At 39.2% G+C, this 19577-nt stretch overlaps 1 protein-coding gene across 2 annotated transcripts in view; it reads left to right on the top strand.

Annotated features, from left to right (window-relative positions):
- CSMD2 (CUB and Sushi multiple domains 2) overlaps positions 1–19577 on the top strand; it is a 635577-nt gene that overhangs the window by 605621 nt on the left and 10379 nt on the right. For both annotated transcript variants that reach the window (XM_087939569.1, XM_026702685.2), the window contains 12 exons: positions 62–238; positions 2678–2857; positions 4290–4463; positions 6380–6553; positions 9424–9497; positions 10981–11092; positions 11674–11853; positions 12906–12971; positions 13349–13510; positions 14785–14897; positions 17247–17334; positions 18099–18237. In XM_087939569.1, coding sequence (XP_087795695.1) covers positions 62–238; positions 2678–2857; positions 4290–4463; positions 6380–6553; positions 9424–9497; positions 10981–11092; positions 11674–11853; positions 12906–12971; positions 13349–13510; positions 14785–14897; positions 17247–17334; positions 18099–18237 — 1639 coding nt within the window. The remainder of the gene's footprint in view (positions 1–61; positions 239–2677; positions 2858–4289; positions 4464–6379; positions 6554–9423; positions 9498–10980; positions 11093–11673; positions 11854–12905; positions 12972–13348; positions 13511–14784; positions 14898–17246; positions 17335–18098; positions 18238–19577) is intronic.

The raw sequence follows: 19577 nt of genomic DNA, 5'->3' as shown, positions 1-19577 counted from the left end.
TTCATACCCAAGGATATTGTTGCACTCCTTTGACTCCTCTTTCATTATTCATTGGTTGCAGTGATATCATGTGGGAACCCTGGTACACCCAGCAATTCAAGGGTATTATTCAATGACGGCCTGGTGTTCTCCAGCTCCATCATATACAAGTGTCGCGATGGCTATTATTCCACAGGTGTGCTCAGCAGGCATTGTACAGTCAATGGAACCTGGACAGGGAGTACCCCAGAATGCACAGGTGAGTTGGTCAAAGGAAGATGTTAGCAATGATGAAGCTCATTTCTACAACTTGATGCTTTCTAGATGTATTTGGACCAACAGCTAAGAGTTATAAGAACTGCAGGTCATGGTAATAGGGAATGCTGAAATGCTACCTTGCTGTTTAATTTTAGTTTATTCTTCATTTAGTATCCATATTTGTTTGTTTATTTATACTTTGCTTCAAAAAAAATTTCCCTTTGTTATTTGTTACATCTATACCTTTATCCTGTTATCTCTACTTAGGACTTTTAAATTGCTACCTTAGGCTTGTTCCCAGTTGTGGAACATAAAGTTATTAAATAAATAAGGAGCATCCTTGGATCGGCATATCCCAAATTCTTCAGAAATGATACTTTTCATATAGAAATGATAAGTTTGCCCATCCTTCAAGGAGCTGAGTTCTCCATCCTGCAGTTTCTGTATGAGTCACTGTTCGGAAGAGACCACCTCTGAGCAATTTTAGTGCAGATTGTATTCTGTAAATTCCCATGAAGAGGTTATTGAGAAAAAGGTAATGTTGGGGCAAGAGTTGGCAAGGAGATACATTGGAGAAACACTTGCCTATGAGCATGGGAACTCTGAATAATCAAACATTATTTCTTAAGGCAGAACACATGTTCTATTGCATCCAGACTCACAAGGCCATTGCCTCCCCAAGTAGGGAGCCTTCCTTTATCAACTTCCAAGTACAGTGAAGGAAATTCCTGGTATCGTGCCAGAGCAAAAGCTTTCAGTGCTTAAGAATCTCCAGCTTAGTTAAGAATGCCATGAATAAGACAAAATGTCTTAAATGGATTCACTGTTAATAATGTTTGGACTTTAGTTAGGTCGGAATGGCACTCACTATCTGTTGTACACTGTTTTAAGAAATGCTCCTTCCCATCATAACCCATGCTGGGTAGAACATCTGGTGAGAGGACCAAATATAAGATTTTAATTGCCCTTACCTTGTTTCCAGACAAATTGGAAGTCTTTGTTCATGATTAGTGGGACAAGGACAAGGAGTAAAGAAAGGTAGTTTGAGCCAATAGTTGGGCATGCCCAACCACACTCTAGCCTCCGTCTCTATCTCAAGGCACAAAGTGTCAGTAAAGACACTTGAAGGACATTCCTTTGAAGTTTAGATTGTACACATTCTAGTGGTGTGAAACTAGAAAAGGGAGCCAGTTGGACATAATAGAAAAGCTATGCTAATGGCTTGGCATCAAATAATTTGAGAACTATAGGTGTATAATAACCATTAAAGCCTTAAAAGGCTTAAAATATTTAAAATATTTAATATTTTAAAATATAAAAATATTTAATGATGGCAGATTAATTCTCCTGTGTATTTTCAGCAATGTAGTTCCCATGGAGCTTCCAATTGACAATCCTCAATTATTTTATTCTTGTGGCTATATATGTTCCTCAAAAAGGTTATTGAGGCTTTTGGCATATCCTATGATGTTAGCTTTCTGATAATTGTGTTCTAGTTGGTATTCCTTGCAATAATATGCTAGGTGATTTTCAAGACCAACAAACATTATTGAATATATCCCTGGATCATCTGCACAGAAATATCTCTTCAAGGAGAGAGAGTTCACATTGTGGAGATGTCCCACTATGAAATTAATGTAAAGTGGGACTAATATGCAGCTTTGCTTAACACTTTTCTTGGTTTCAATAACATTGGGTAAGATGGTCTTAGTGACTACAACTTTCTTTGAATAACATGACTTTATGCAGCACAGATATTAGATAAAGTCAACACTGGTTGATCAAGGAAACTTCTAACTTCTCCCATAGTTTAACTGAGGAGAGAGCATCAAATGCTGCTTTGAAATCTCTAAAATCTCTAATGAGAAGTTGTGTTGCAGGAGAAGTATTTTTCCAATGCAATGCTCAAATGTGAGGCGCTGATCAATAATGGATCAGCCAGCCTACTCTTTTGTCAGCAGGTTCTCTTGTTCCAGCCAGTCCTAAAATTTCCATTGTAGATATCCTGCATTGAGTTTGCTGACTGTGTTATGAGGGCTAATGGGTCTATCATTAACACGATAATCTATTTTCCCCTTTTAACCAGAATTGATTTTTTTTTCAGGGAGGAGGAGAGATAATAGTACTCACAGACCAGAAGTATGAGGGAATTTCTGTGTTTTTTAATCCTGTAAATCACAATTGAAATCACGAAGCCCTTCCCCCAATTTTGCAAGTAGTAAATAGACTTGCAAAATTTCCATTTGGAAAGGTACTGACTTATCCATCACACTATTTAGGAATTAGATAACTAGCTACTCGCAGCTTCACCATAGGAGAATATCTTGAACTTGAGGACTGTTGTAAGAATTTGCTTTCAAAAGAATACTGTTGTTTTCATTATTAACATCAACCTTGCCTTTGAGATCTGCAGCTGATCTTCTTTTCCTCTTTTTCCAAGTGATAAACTGTGGGGACCCTGGAGTACCAGCCAATGGCATTCGAATGGGCAATGACTTCACCTATAATAAGACTGTCACATTTCAGTGCATGCCAGGTTACATGATGGAGTCAGAAAGAGCTTCTACTTTAATTTGCACTAAGGACCGGACCTGGAATGGGACAAAACCTGTCTGCAAAGGTAAGGCCAATTTAATCACAACATTAGAGCACATGTGGGATTTCCCTATAGTTTTCATCTGTGTTTCTCAACCTTGGTGACTTGAAGAAGTGTGGCTGGGGAATTCTGGGAGTTGAAGTCCACACATCTTCAAGCCACTAAGGTTGAAAAGAGCAGGGGTGGCAATTATGGCCCTTTACAACCTCCCAGAATTCCTGAACCTGCATTGCTAGTTTGGGGATTCTGGGAGCTGAAGTCTAGAGGTCATAAAGAGGCCATAACTGCCCACCCCTGGTCTAGAAGAACATTTCCCCACCAGGTAGTCTCCAGATAGAAAGGATAGGATAGGATAAGCCACAAAAGCCAGATAGAGAAATTCTTTTTTTCCCTCAGTCTCTCACTTCTTCAATTTGTTTAAAAAAAAAATAGCCCAAGGCTAATTAGGGGTATCAAACTGGTGGCCCACAGGCCAGATGTGTCACATGGAGGCCACGCCCACCCCAGCTCCACAAAGGGGAAAATGTCACGAAACATCACATGATGGCAACATGATGCGGCAAATTTGACATCTGTGCCTTAGAAAGAACAGCCTGGAGAATGTCTCATAGGCAGGATATGCATACCTGTACTAGGTGATCAAAGAAGGGCTGTTATATGTGTATTCTGTCTTTCATTGTTGTGTAATTGCTCCAGTATAACCTTCCATGCTATTGTCCAAGATCTCAAGAGAATTAATCCATTATATTACTGCTGGAAGGATGTGAGAGTTTTTTGTTTTTAAGAAATTGTTGTAGAAATTTTTCTTCCCCTTGAAAAATCTGGTAAAAACTGTCCACCAATTTCTTTAACCACGAGTTTTTTTAAAAGAATCCTAAAGAAACCTTTTAGGCCCATTTCTGTTCATGGCTCACATTATTTTGAATCCCTGTGGTCAGTGGAAAGCCAGGAAGGACTGGTTTCAAAAATAATCTGAGACTTTTTGAAGAATTAGAAGTGAAGAATTTGGATTAGAGGTGGATTCAGAAGCCATATATAAATTAGTCTTGGTTGCACATGGAAGCACATGGTTTCTAAAGAACCTATAAGATCGTCCTGTCTAGTGATGTGCATAGTGTTAATGTCCTTCATGCCATGATTTCTGATTCGCTGTATAAGCATGTTTACATTTTCCTTTACTTTATGCCTAGGTGCTACAGATGGCCAATTTGCTATTCAGTTACTTGCATTCTGTGGCCTTAGTTAATTACCATCTGTATTTCATTTTATTTGCCCAAATAGAAAGAACAGGGTAACATCTGTGAATTCTAGCCCTTTGAAGAAGGAGCTTTGCAGCAATAACCACAATTTCCTTCAATATGTAGAGCACACTCACATGATAATAATAGAAAACCTGGAACATGAATTCTAACCTTTTGGGTCTCTTGTTGAGTTCAGTGTGACTTTTTCTCCCTAGCTATCATCTGCAAATCTCCACAAATTGTTTCCAATGGAAGGGTCATGGGCTCAGATTTCAGTTGGGGCTCAAGTATCAGTTATACCTGTCTGGAAGGCTACCAGCTCTCCCTAGCTGCTGTTTTGACCTGTGAAGGAAATGGATCATGGAGTGGAGAAATCCCGCAGTGTTTTCGTAAGTAGACAGTTCCAGCTAAACAAGACATGAAGTCAGAAGTGGAGTAGCTGGGGCTTGTTATGTTATAAAGGCATATCCATCACAAACTCTTGTTATCTGACTGGTGTAAAAGCCAGGATCCAGTCTTTAGTGAGAACCATCAAAAAAGCTCCTTTGCCATTATATCTAGAAACTATTTTTAAAAATAACAACAGAGAGAGAGGGGGGGCACCATGTTGCTTGTGTGAATGTTGCTGTGAACCACAAGAATCATGAGAAGAAGTAGCTGCTCCCTGAGGGCCAGAGGAAAACACTGGTAGGTGAAAAGTTTTCTGGTTTATTTATTCCATTTTACACAAACCTCTTTCAGTTGCCCAGGGCAGTTGGATCACATTCCACTAAAATGCTTGCCCTATTCCCGCATCTCTTCCCATTGTTAAAGGCCTCCACTGGCAAATTTTAACTAAAACACTTTCAAAGTCCTTTTCCCACTCTCTTCTTGAGCCAAGCAAAATGCCTGAAGATAGAGTGAGCCTGTTTTCAAATTTTGCTGGGAAATTTGGCCTTCGGTATCCAAGAAGTATTAGAAGATGCTATCAAACCTCTTTGGAGAAGTCCAAAAGCAAAGGTGTGCAATTAAAGGAAAGTGTTCGGTTCAGAATTTTATCAGAAGGGAAGCCAGTCTGCAATTGTGTGGATTTTTTGTGTCAGTGCTGGTGTATTCAGATGCTTTTTTCCCTCACCCAGACATTTGGCAGAACATGAGTTTTTGTCTGGCATTTCTTGTTCCACCTGCTGCAGAAGAAATAGGCTTTCCTGTTCAATATAGGGCCACATGGTGCTTTGCCTTCATACAACAGAAGATCTGTTTTTGAATTCCAGCAAAAGCAAGCAAGAAAATTGAAGCTAGCCTTTTGTTCTCTCTCAGCCTGTCTGCCAGGAGACAGTATGAAGGTGGAAATAGATTGAACATTCACCGACAATGAAACGCAGCATGCAAAAAGAAGCTGGCCACTCTCTTCTGATAGCCAGATTACAAATGTCTTCTAAATTGAGAGCCCTCAGCATAACACATGTACTATAGGTGCCAGAGTGCCATGGATATTTTTCTAGGTACCCAGTTGGGCCATTTTTACTTTTCTAACTTTTATTATTCTAATTTTAAACAAAATTTAAGTGTGAACTCCAGACTCACCTTTATTTCCAAAACTGACCTTGGATTCTGTCTAAAAATTAAAGATATTCTTAGAAGATCACAATGATGGTTCTTCATTTTCTTTATGTATCTATCCACTGAGAGAAAGACAAAAGCAAATTGAGACGTAAACTTAACAATTTGCATTCCAAAATATTGGAATTTTGCAATTATATGCCCACCTCCCATTGTGACACTTCATGGTTATCATTTTGCTTGTAAAGAAGAAAAATTCCCCATAGTTTGTGAGTGAACCTGTATTTGAGCAGGACTGAGGACAGACTACCAGGTTCTGCCCATTGAAGTAAGATACAAGCAACCTTTTTATAATTGCATAATAAGTGCTGACCAGTAATTTTCTGCTTTCGGTGAAATAATAAGAATAAAATGGAGATTGACTCTAATTTGTTTTTGTGGCTAGTTATGTCCTGGTTCCCATCTGAAAGTATCAGTGCTGATTTAAGATAATGTGTGATCCAGCAAAGCAAGCAATTCTGGAAGTTTACTTGAGCTCAGGAGCCTTGGTAGTTTAGAGACCATGGTTCAGGTCTTTGTCTTACTTCTTCATCTGCACACCCAAAACATATTAAAAATGCTATATTTCCCTGCTGAAAAGAGTTAGGGATCTTGGCTTTGGCTGCAGGCAGCTGGCATAGGTGATCCAAGAGGTTGGTGTGGTTAGAGGTTTTATCCCAATGAGATGTCTTTCACTGAAGTCCTTTGACTATTCTTTTTGCAGCTGTCTTTTGTGGCGATCCAGGAATCCCAGCAGATGGGCGGCGTGAAGATCGAGGTTTTACTTACCGCTCCTCTGTCTCATATTCCTGTCTGCCCCCATTAGTGCTGGTGGGATCAGCTCGGAGGTTCTGCCAGACCGATGGATCATGGAGCGGGACCCAGCCAAGCTGCATCGGTAAAAAGATGGGACTTTATTGGGAAACAAAATAATAAAAATGCCTCTGCCTTTTCTTGGCAGAGTTGAGGAAGTAGTTTCCCATTGCTCTACTCCAAAAAGTTTTCCAACTTTTACGTCTTAATATTCCCTGGAAAACTCCCTCCAATATACTAATCTGATCCAATCCTATTTAATTCCCAAGCAAGGTGTTGTCAAGAATATGAAATACAAGTAGCCTTCAATTTACAACCACAATTAGGACCAGAACTTTTGTTGCTTAACAAGGTTGTTAAGTGAGTCATCCCGATTTTACAATCATTTTGCCATCGTTGTTAAGGGAATCCCTGCGATTATTAAGTGAATCTTGTCATCATTAAGCACAAGTCTTCCCTCATTGATTTTGCTTGTTGGAAACCAGCCGGGAAGGTCACAAACGACAATCACTTGATCCTGGGATGCTCCAACCATAGTTTGTTAGCTTAGATCAACGCTGGCTAACCTTTTTGGGCTCCCATGCAGATAATTGCATACGCGCTTGCCTGCTCATCCTCGAATGCCATCACCCAGAAGGCAATGCGTGCCCCCACATGCCTCCTGCGCATGCACATGCAACCCACACTGTGCTCTTCTGTGTGAGTGTCTCCTGTGTGCCACTGTACTCCCACACATGTGTGCCAGATACCTGACAATCAGCTGACAGGCGGGTGGTGTGAGCACATGCACAGTAGGCCTTTTCTGGGCGAGAGTTCATGTGCCGGGCAAAATGGGCCTGCAGGCCACTTCTGGCATGCATGCCATAGGTTTGCCACCACGGGCTTAGATTATTGATTAGCCGAAAGGCCATCCCAAAATACAGAATTCCAGGTACAAATTATTAATAAAATCCTATAAAAGTTTTAAATGGAAATTGGAATAAAATACAATAATTTGATATATAGATAAATAAAATGAGATGAAATTATATTTCAGTATCACCCCTGCAACCTACCCCAATAGTCCCACCTATGTCGATCTTAGCTGAACCATTTTACTCAAGTACTGTGCCGTATTAAGTATTGTTTTCAAATTCTGGCTGCACAGAAGGTCTGTTGTTTTAATATGGGGCTCCCAATGGGCCATTTGTTTAATATATGAACGTACCTGACTCTCACCCTCTTATAAAAACAATAATCAAAGGCAACCATGGTAACTGTTAGGGATACACCCTAGCAGAATCTGCACGGCAGTCAGGCAAAATATGTGAGATAAACATTTTTGTAGCTTACACTTAGTAAAACAGATACACAGTGCTAGTTAAATAGTTTATTCCAGTAAGAGTTATAGCATAGTCAAACAGTCCATATATCATTCACTAATTCAGTCTGTCCAGGGATTATTCAGTTGCAAATTCCAGTGTCGAAAAAGAGAGGTCAGTAAACTTACAAATATCAGTCCAGTAATATATCTTCTCTCGCAGTAGAGATATGAAGAAGTCAAAACTCCTCTCTTCCTTCAGCAACTCAGCAGTAGGGAAAACACGCAGTTAACAAACCATCAATTCATCAAACCAGTCAATCGTCAGGAATCGTCAGGTTCTCTTGCTCCCTCTTATGGCGGTTTCACACCGCACCCAAAATTACATGCTTTGCAGTTTAAAGTGACACACACTTAAACTTACAATCATAGTTTATATATATTATTTTACCCAAACTATGTTAGGTAACCTTGTTATTCCTGACAGTAACATACATGCTGGTTCCCAAGTGCCCAAATTTTGTTTACATGATCACGGGACCAGTTGTAGGTTACTTTTTGCAATGCCTTTTTGCAACTACCTGTAATTCCCTAACCAATTCCACCAAAAGCAAGTTTGGACATTCTTTGGGGTTTGCAGCAATACAAAATTTAAAAAGTGTCGGAGTAGTACTATCACTTCTAGGAAAGAGACATTTGATACAAAATATGTTTGAAAGAAAGCTGTATCACAGAAAGTTGAGTCTAAAGTTTAATTCTGGTGTGTGTGTGTGTGTGTGTGTGCGTGCGTGCGTGCGTGTGTGTGTGTGTGTGTGTGTGTGTGTGTGTATTAGAGTTTAAACCAGGGAAGTTTGCATTTTAAAAAGCTGCTTTGTGGGCATTTACATATCAAAGATGAAAATGGTGAATTGCATTAAATGTTTAAATTTATACTAGAATTACTGTGCGGCAAGGAGAGAAATTTGTATGCAAAGCTTCAAAATGCATTGCATAGTTATGAATTTTTTTCAAATCCATGAAAAAAACATTGGTTTCAAATCTTGCACCATAAACTGAATCATTTTAGTGACTCTGCATTCCCAAGTGAAAACAATAATGATTTGTTATAGTAAAAACTTAGAAGCCATCTTTCAGAAACTGACCTTGCAAACAAATCTCTCTGTCTGGTGCTACCGCCTGTGCAATACACTGCACCTTTCGATTTGGAACTTCTTATAGTTCCGTTTTTATTTTGTTTTATTTTACTGTATCTTTTCGTAATTACTTTCAGATCCCATTATAGATTTGGTTGCTTTAGGTGAGCGAGTGCAGTATAAATGAGCCCAAAGTCAAACCTCCGTTAAGCTCACAGATATGCAGCGAGTTGGTATATGTAGTAGGCTGGGAAGCTTTGGATGGGTTCTTTCCTTCTGCCACGGTTTATGTGAACTCATTTCAAGGTTGTGTCTGCGCATCCACTCACTTGGTTTGCTTCAGTCCCTTCTGAAGACCTATCCAACAATTCCCTAAAATCAGAAGATGTGGCATGCAGGGCTGGAGCTCACATGAAGTGCCTTTGCCTTTGTGCCATGAAGGGTCTCTGTGAGTCAGACCATTGTTCTCTCTCGCACACACAAATTAATTAAGCACTTTCGTTTGTTTGCTCTTCTTTTCAGATGCAAGTGTTACAACCTGCATGGATCCAGGTGTGCCCCCTTTTGGAATTCAAAACAATTCCCAAGGTTATCAGGTAATATATGATCATCTCCCCCTCCCTCCCTCCTTTCTTTTCTTCTCTCCTTTGCCCTGAACAATCTTCTTTATTTATATAATATAGCCAAAACTGCTAATTTGTCATCCTTAATCCAGGGACTGAATATATTCATTCTCTTTTTATGCAAAACGCAGACAGTGATGATCTGTCTTTGGAGAGTTGTTATCTCTTGATTAAGCTGTTTTGTGAGGGAGACAATAGGAGGATTTTGCCAGAGGGACCTTTTATTAGATTCAGAGGTGGTCCTTGTGATGCTTGTGTTTCTAATGGAGACAAAATCAAATAGGCCCTGCCTCCCTTAGTAAATAACAAGATATTTCAAGCTGGAGGAAATCTATACAGAGAGTCCTCAACTTACAACTGTGATTGAACCCACAGTTTGAATTGTAAATCTCAGCAGCCATAAAGTGAATCATTGTATGACCAAAACCTATTTTGTGACCTTTTTTGTGGCAGTTATTAAGTGGTGGCATAAAATGAACACCACTTTCATTAAGTGAACCCATTGTTTGTTATAGGAAAGTTGTTGACAGAAACCAGAAGGAAGCAACATCAACTGCAGTCATGAGGGATGCTGCAAATGGCCGTAATTTTACAACAAAAATGTGGTCATGTGACCATGGGTGATAGGACCAGATATTGGAATTTTGAATCTGGGTCATAAACAGCTTTTTCAGAGTCCGTCATAATTTGGAACAATTGCTCAGCAACCACTCATAAGTCAAGATCTGCCTATATGGCCACAAAGAACCAACAATGACTTGATGGCCCATGACCAACTCAATCAAAATGGTTATGAACACAAGAGATTCTAAAATTTGAACTCCCCATCTGCATCTGAGAGGACAGCTGTCAGTAGCTTTACGAAAAAGGTCAACAGTCTTTTCATGTTGTTGGCACTACTGCCTAATCTCACATGATGAGGCAATCCATCCCTTTCCCCCAACTGAAAATTAAAATGGCCAAACATTTGTAAGTTTGTGAAACATGTTAACAGTCTCCTCTTTGAGAGGCCACTGGAATTTCATGAGATTTGATCAGCTCATGAGAACAAACTTTTCAAAATAGTATGCTATGTGTGAGAAACTCACAGTGTGACTAGAATCATGAGTCCAAAATATTCCACATGGCAACATTTTGTTACATATTCCACTAGATTTTTTTGTCTGAACCTCAATCTTATATTTCAAGCCTGAGTCACTCAAGGCTTCGTAACACTGGCCATTGTAAGCTAAATCAAGTTCAGACCTGGCTCAGTCACTTTTTCAAGGACAGGTCTGAGGGGTAATATGTGAGGTTGAAATATCCATCTTCAACTAGATCAGTGGTTAACTAGATGAGTGGCTATATTTTGTGACCTTTTTTGTGGCAGTCATTAAGTGGTTGCATAAAATGAATGGCATGATCCCAACACAACATGCACAACATGCTAAATTTGCATTGTTTCTCGTTGCAATAGGTTGGAAGTGTCATCTTCTTCAAGTGTCATAAAGGATATCTGCTGCAAGGGTCCACCACCAGAACCTGCCTTCCAAATCTGACATGGAGTGGAATTCAACCAAACTGCATCCGTAAGTCTTAGCTTCCTCAGTGTTGGCAGAACAGTTGATGCAATTGAATCTCAACCTCAGCCACTTGAAGATGTATGGACTGCAACTCCCATAATCCCTCAGCTGGCATGGTTGGCTGGGGTATTCTGGAAGTTGTAGGCCATACATTTTCAAGCAGCTGAAGTTGAGCACTGCTCTGTGCTAACAATCCAGGTTTGCAGTATATACTCAGATGCCAGATCTTAATTTTTGCTTCCTGAATAGATAATGTGGAAATGAGAAAATGCAAACCAGCCTCCACAGACAAATCCCAGAAAGCAAGGACGCATGAAGTATCTGAAGGCATTGTTTCAAAATATGCCTTCTTTTGAGTCAGGCCAGCTCTTGGCTATAGACAGGCTTCAATCTTTACCCAACCAGCAGCCTTTCCCAACCTGGTGAAATACCTGACATTTTCAAATAACATTCAGCAATCTGCTGGAAATTCTAGGGGATGTAGTCCAAAAGATTTGAAGGAGGCCAGGTTGGGAAGGCTATCTTCTGCCCTTTCTTGGGCCTAGTAATGCTGGGTCCATCAGGTGCATTCCTCCGTGTCTTTGCAGCACACAACTGCAAGGAACCAGATACCCCAGCCCATGCCAACGTGGGTGCTCTGGATCTGCCTTCGCTGGGATACACCTTGATCTATTCATGCCAGAGTGGCTTTTATCTCACTGGAGGATCAGAGCATCGGACTTGTAAGGCTGACGGCACCTGGACAGGGAAGCCTCCCATTTGCTTGGGTAAGCAAAGCTGCCAACTGAAAGACAGCTCCGTGTCTACAGAACATCTTATTGTTTCCACTTGAAATTCATCCGTTGTATTTCAGCCATGTGTTTCATGGACAAATCACTCCATTTCTGTCCCCTGCTCCCCAGACCTAGAGGATTAAAAACTGCCTTGTTAGATCAAATCCCAGAAGCCCATTTTGCTCATTATTTTCCACCAGTGGTAGCCAGAACATTAAGGCAAGAATTCTATGTGATTCTTTTTTCACTTCTGGTGCTCAGGGATCGAGCTGCCTCCACACTTAGGATGATCTCAGCAGTGTTCATATAACATAAAGCTTCCTCTATCGATGTGAATCCTTTATATCAGATTTCCCCCAGAATACCTTACAGCTAGAGTAAACAAGGGTGGTGGTTTTTTGTTTTTTATTTGCACATTATGAAATCTGAAATTTTGGGTTGACCACTTTTGCCAGTTCAAATAGTGAACAAAAAATGGGGAGATCCCTTTTGTCTAGTCTCTTATATCATCCATAATTATAGAATTGGTAGGAAGAGAGTCTTCCTACACTACAGAAGCAAACAAATCAATCTGGTAGCATTTTTTTTCTGACTAACATGCTTAACTATGTTAAATTAGAAATATTGAATATTAGGAAGTGTGATCTAGCATCAAGATAAAAGACAGGAGACTCTGATTTCTAGACTTACTTTAGGCATGAAATCTGGCTGGGTTTCATATATATTGAACATAGGAGGTGGAAGGTATGCTCACTGCCTTGAGTTATTTATAAAAATAACAAAGGACTAAAAAAAACAACTTAAAATTGGGGCAGTTCCAAAGGTAGTGTTTGCATTCACACAGCATTCTAAGTTTGATTAGCTTATTTTTCAAATCAGTTCATGGTTCCATATATTCTTCCAGAAAGTGGGTTAACTCAGAACCAAGTTGAAGAGAGCAAGTGATCACAGTGGCAACATAAGATCTTCTTTATATTCACCTGTTATTAAAGATGTTCATGTCACCTTATTAAGATATGAACTCTTGCTTTTATTGTCCTTTTAAGCGGATGTCCGACCCAGTAGGCGACCTGTGGGTGCTGCAAAGGATCAGCATCTTCCAAAAGTCTCAGGTACCTCTTTTTCCTAACTACCAAATGCATAAAAATACAGTAAAAATGAAACAGTATAGCAAATTACTTGAATTTCACGGTCTGTAAATATATGGACACACTGTCAATTTTCTTAAAGGATTAAAATCTCAAACCATTCATTTTTTTTAAATGGATGAGAGTCTTCATTAATGGCGTTTCTTTTGATCGTTTTGAGGTGACAATGTTTGATTTTAAAAAGTATTGAACAAATCTGGGGAATTCTGGGGATTGAAGTCCACTCCTCTTAAACTTGCTAAGGTGGAGAAACACTATTCTAGACCAGGTGGGCCTGTTTTTGTTTCTGCCCTTGTTCTAAAATCTTTTCCTTGTCTTGTTCTGCCTTGGGTTATTTCTAGTTCCTGCTGATGTCTTTGCCAAAAATTCCTTCTGGAAAGGCTCTTATGAATACATGGGCAAAAAGCAGCCAGCCATGCTTTCTGTCACCAGCTTTGATCCAGTCACCAGTAAAGTGAATGCCACCCTGATAGACCACAGCGGTGTGGAGCTGCAAGTCTCTGGTAAGGCAGCCAGTTGGGGGGTTTTCTGCATTCCTGGTGGGAGAAGAAGAGATGATGCCACCTTGATGTCCACCCCATTAAACAACATAGAAAGGAAAATATGTCCATCCAACCTTATTCTGCACAACATGTTCTTACTGCCAATATAACGGGTTTGTTTTTTTTTGCTCTCTTCACCCCATCTGCCTGGAAAATCAAGTTGAAACATCTGTCTAACATGCAAATCAAATCAATGGTTAATTCTGAATTAACCATTCTGTGAATTCTATGGCTGCATTCATATTGCACCACATACTAAGATTAACATACTACCATAACCAAGCAAATAAACCATGGTATAGTTTACTGTGATGGGTTATATATATATCATGAACCATGGCTCACTCCTGAGATTTCACAGTATACAAAACCTAAATGACCCAAAAATGATGATAAAGATGTTGAAAGTGTGCAGAGAAGAGAAAGATGATAAAGGGTCTGGAGACTAAATTCTATGATGAATAGTTGAGGAAACCAGGTATGTCTAGCTTACTGAAGATAAGGATTGGGGGTGACACATGATAGCTTTATTCCATTACTTGAGGGGCTTTTACAAAGAAGAGGAAATTGGGTTACTCTCAAGGGCGCCAGAGGGCAGAACACAAGGTAATGGGTGGAAGAGATAATTGTCAAAGAGAGATGACAAGGAAGGAAGGAGAAATTTCATGACAGTGAGAACAATTAATTAATGGAATAGCTTGCCTCCTGGGTTTGCGGATACTCCATCACTCATGGTTTTCAAGAAAAGATAGGACATCCGTTTGACTGGGATGGTATAAGATTTCTTCTTGAGAAGAGGATTGGACTAGAAGACCTCCAAGGTTCATGGCTTTCACAATCCCTGTCTGGATTGTTAGAATCTCTGTATCTTGGGCATCATCCACTTATTTGTGTTTTTTTTTAATCTGCAATTTTAACCGTGTTCCCAATTGGAGATGACTCTTTGAAGGCCTTTGCTATCTTTCCTGCATTTTCATTTTCCTGAATAATTTAATGGTGCCTGCAGGCTTTGGAAACAACTAAATGCATGTAATACAGATGAGCTTCCAATATGATTTCACCAGTTACCAGAGTTGAATGCATTCAAGAACACTGAGGTCTTGTCTTCTCAAATTGCAATGAAATGTCGCCTCTCCCCTCAGTTCTCTCGGGGCTTCCTCACCTTGCTTGCTGCTTGTGTTACAAGAAAAACAATCAACCTTGACTTGCCCGGCTCTCTTATCTTCTCTTTCCAGGTATTTACAAAAGAGAAGATGTCCATCTTCTCCTCCAGGTACACCAAATTACAGGGCCACTAGAGATCTTCATGAACAAATTCAAGAATGATAAGTGGGCATTGGATGGACACGTAAGTCTTTGCCTGAAACATTTCAATGACAGACATGCAGAGGAATTGTGAATATAACATTGGGGGAATGTGGGAGCTTTTGTAATGATGGTTAGGAACAGCAAAACCTAACATTAATATTCCCTAACCTGATGGCCTTAGATATGTTGGGTCTGTGACTGTCAGACTTCTCAGCTTCTCTCTCTCTCTCTCTCTCTCTCTCTCTCTCTCTCTCTCTCCCTCCCTCTCTCTTTCTCTCTCTCTCTCTCTCTCTCTCCAATTGTTCATTCTCTCTTTTTAAATTGTTAGTAAAAGAAAAAGAAAAGACTGTTTCACTAATGATTCTAGTTACAAATATTTAGGCACACTTTTCATTGATGAAACAATCTCACAGTGGAACACTACAAATTTAAATGCCTAACAGGAACATAACAATTGCAAACAAAATGTTAAATATTTACAAATGTTTAAAAGCCAGAAAACAGTTTGAAAAATTCATCATATGAAATAGGACAATATTTTTTCTAAGATGATACATTTGAGTTACTTCCTTCAGTTCCTTGTTTACATTCTTATTTGACCAGGCCTTTTGATCCTAAGCCTTTCAAGTGAAGATTTGGGATGGAAAGAGCTTGAATGAACTGATGTATAAAAAGAAATGTTTTCTCTTTAGCCAACTAGAGGAGACAGAAAGTGTGGTTAAAATGTTGAACTAGCCACAGGGTTATATCTACTGACCCAGCACCCAGGAACAGCCCTCTAGACTTTTTTACATTTAACAGCGTAAGGCCAAAATAAACCCCAATCTTCAAACACATTTCAATCAAAATTGACCCAAGAAATCCAGAAGATGCTTCAGACAAACACCACAGGAATTCCTCTGGGAAGACTGATCCCAGGATAGCCTGTCTTTGTCTAGATACCTCTATCAAATTTATCCCCATAAAACTATCCCTGCTACAGGTAGTCCTCAATTTGCAATCATAGTTGGGACCAGATTTTTCAGGGCTAAGCAACCTAGTTGTTAAATGAGACAGGGCCACTTTTATGACTTTTCTGTAACAGCTATTAAGCCATTCTGGTGTCTCCCGTTGACTTTGCTTATCAGAAACTGGCTGAGAAGGTTGCCATGTGTTGATCACATGACCTCCAGATGCTGCAACCATTGTAAAAAAAATGCCAATTGCCAAGAGCCCAAATTTTGAACATATGTGACCATGGGGATACTACGACAGTCATAAGTGCAAGGATTGATTGTAAGTTCATTTTTTTCAGTGCTGTTGTAACTTAAACAAGTGGTTATAAGTTGAGGGCTTGGGTAATTTGGTTCCAAGATCCTATAGGTAGGTTGTACTGTCATAGCTTCCATTTCTTTTTAGAAAGATTGTACCACAACATTTGAGCCATACTTTGAACAATTACTAGCATGAAGAATCAGACTAGGTTTGGCATTCTGGTTTCCATTTTTTTTTAAATTCCAGAAATGGTTATACAATTGAGTATCTAAAATTGGATAACTCATTTCATATCTCTAAGCTGCCAATATTTCTGGGTTTTATTGTTCTGGACAAGGCACTTCCTTCATTATCATCATGGTTGGTGGTAATGTATTCTTTTCCTCAGCAATGGATTTGTCAGGCTACAGAACTTTTTCTCATTCACTCAACTCGAATGAACTTCTGAAAACATATCCAAACGTATCACAAAGGAATCCTTTATTGAGATGAGACAATTCATGTAGGAGTTCAAAGCAGCGTCTGAGGTCTTTCAGGCATACAGGGATACATAAGGGAGTTTAGAACCCCTCCCCTTATCTCGATGTGTATTTAGAGAAACAAAACCCAGTATGTTAATTCCCCTCCCACCCCTTCTGTAGGAACGATCTTTCTCACAGTTTCCCAGGACATACCTAATTTCCCCCCACCCCCTTTTTAGAATGAACTTTTTCCAGAGATTCCCCAGATACATCTCACTGTGGAATTTTTATGATCTTCTCATCTCCTGGCTGTGCCTCTCAGAGGTGATAGTTCTGGCCATCTGGCTTTTCTCCTTCCATTGTATCATGTGTGAGTTACACAAATTCGATATAAGATTAAATATATTCAGGTTATATCAAGAAAGGATTTCTTTATCAGCCTCCCCCCAATTTTCTTCTTCCACTGAAGAAATGACAGATACATAGATCTGACAGGATTTTTGCTGTGAAACCAAAAACATGTTTTTATTAAATTATTGTATAGTTTTAAATAAATCTGACAATTTCAGGACGAATTGTCCTTAAAACTACAATCACTCTATTCCTATCACTGTGATTTTTCATTTTGTATTTGGATTTTGCAGTATTTTTTTCATTTCACGCTCCAAATACAGGTCACCCCAGAAGCTTCAAGTGGAACATTTGTCTACCAAGGGTTTGTCCATGGCAAAGGTTTTGGACAATTTGGCCTCCAAAGACTAGGTAAGCTGAATAACGTTCAGACCGAAGTTGACCCAAACAATAACTTTAAGGAATTTATATAAGCCACATGACAATTGTGAGATTTTCCATTTATGTTTTAGTGGGTATTAGCTATTGTGTATAATTATTTTTCTTTTGAATTGATTATTTTTCGGCCTTTTCAATGTAATTTTTGTTATCTTGTGAAACTAAGTTTCAGGTGTTATTTAGATAAATTCATTCCCAGAATTTTGCCAAATTCTATCCCCTCTCCATCACTTTTCAGCACTTATTATAGTCATTTTGTCAATGTTATTTATACATCTGTATTGTAGTTTTAAACTGTTCATTGTGTGCATTATGTTAAGTGGGAACACTGTTATGGGGTCTTAGGCTTCAAATCAAACAAATAAAAGGAACATTCAGCTATTCATCTTGGGAAAAACCATAGCAGGCTAACTTTATGTTTTGGTTTGTCTCATAAAAAACAAAATCTTTCTTTGAAATATTTATTTGAAAGATTTCATTGAAGAATGAGAAAGTGACTGTGAATTAATGGATAAGTGTACCAGCACTCTGTCAAGCCTACTAGTTCACGTGAATTTAATTCAATTACCATTCTCATTAATCCCATCAGACGTTATTTAATTAGAGGTGATAGGGATTAAATCTGAGATTTAAATAGTTTGTTATATTTATACGCAGCAGATGTGCCAGGACAGCCCCGGGTCTCCCCTTCCCAATTGTACTTGGCACCAGTAATTTAATGGTGTTTCTTTTTCCAGATAGCAGCATCATTGAACGGGATCCTGAATCAATAGGACATCCATTTGCATCCAACAGCAGCTCAGTTGCAGCTGCGATCCTTGTGCCTTTCATTGCCCTGATGATTGCAGGGTTTGTGCTCTATCTCTACAAGCACAGGTGAGATGTTCCAAGTAGAGAAGGCTGAAAATAACCTCTTAGGGCTTCATAACAAGGATTGCAAGAATAATTATGGGTTTTCTGGTCCAGTGTCCTCCTGATTAAATCTCATTTCTTATGATCCCCATGCAGCATGGCTAGTTGTTAGCCATATCAGGTAGACCAGACTAAGAAACAGACCTCAAGCAGATCTCAGCTACCTGTATCTTAAATAATTACAGTAACAGAATCTTGCAAGTCTGAATGTGCTAAGTTTCCTTCCACTTTTATCTCTATGGAAATTGGAGAGATGGAGGACTTGAAATATTGCTTCCAGTTTTGGTCACCATGATATAAAAAGATGTTGAGACTCTAGAAAGAGTGCAGAGAAGAGCAACCAAGATGATTAGGGGGCTGGAGTCTAAAACATATGAAGAACAGTTGCAGGAATTGGGTATATCTAGTTTAAGGAAAAGAAGGACTAGGGGGTGACAGGATAGCAATCTTTTCAATATTTGAGGGGCTGCCACAAAGAAGAGGGTGTCAACATATTCTTCAAAGCACCAAAAGGCAGGTCAAGAAGCAATAAAGTATCTAAGGAAAGAACCAACCTAGAAATAACCTGACAGTTAGAATAAATTAATCAATGGAACTACTTGCCTCCAGAAATTGTGGGTATTCCAACACTGAAGGTTTTTAAGAAAAGATTGGACAAAAATTTGTCTGAAATGGTATAGGATTTCCTGCCTGAGCAGCAGGTTGGGCTTCCAAATCTGCTATTCTCTTATTCTATCTTAGGCATTTTTGCAAATGCCTGTGCTCAAGTTTATTTTAACTTATTGTTGCCTTGTTTGTGGGCCTTCCTTCTGTTTTTATTTTATTTTATTTATTTATTTATTTTTGTCAATTGTTTACAAGATAATAGATAAAAGTAAAAACATAGTTATGAATACATGGATACATATAAGAAAAGTAAAACAATAAAAGAAACAATAGGACAGGGATGGTAGGCACGTTGGTGCGTTTCTGCACGCCCCCTACAGACAAGAGTTGCAGATTATAGGATAGTTTTTTCCTGAAACCAAATTGTTTATTAGAGAGTAGGTTGTTGTTTCTAAGTGGAGGATGATGGATTGGTTCATAATTGTTTCCATGACTTTACAGGTGACGCAGCATAAGGAGATTGGTCTGTAATTTTCAATTAGGCAGGGGTCTCCCTTTTTGAAGATGGGGATGACCGTGGCTTGTGACTATAGTTTTGGCAAGGAGCTGGTCCTGAAAGATTTTTCAAAGATTATACTTAGAGGTTTGGCTATGGCAGTGGGTAGCTTTTTTAAGAAGTAGGCACAAATTCCATCCGG

This window comes from Pseudonaja textilis, chromosome 10, assembly GCF_049901715.1.
Source record: "Pseudonaja textilis isolate UNSWEBS1 chromosome 10, rPseTex1.2, whole genome shotgun sequence".
In the NCBI taxonomy this organism is placed as follows: Eukaryota; Metazoa; Chordata; class Lepidosauria; order Squamata; family Elapidae; genus Pseudonaja; species Pseudonaja textilis.
This window is presented reverse-complemented; position numbering and strand designations above follow the sequence as displayed.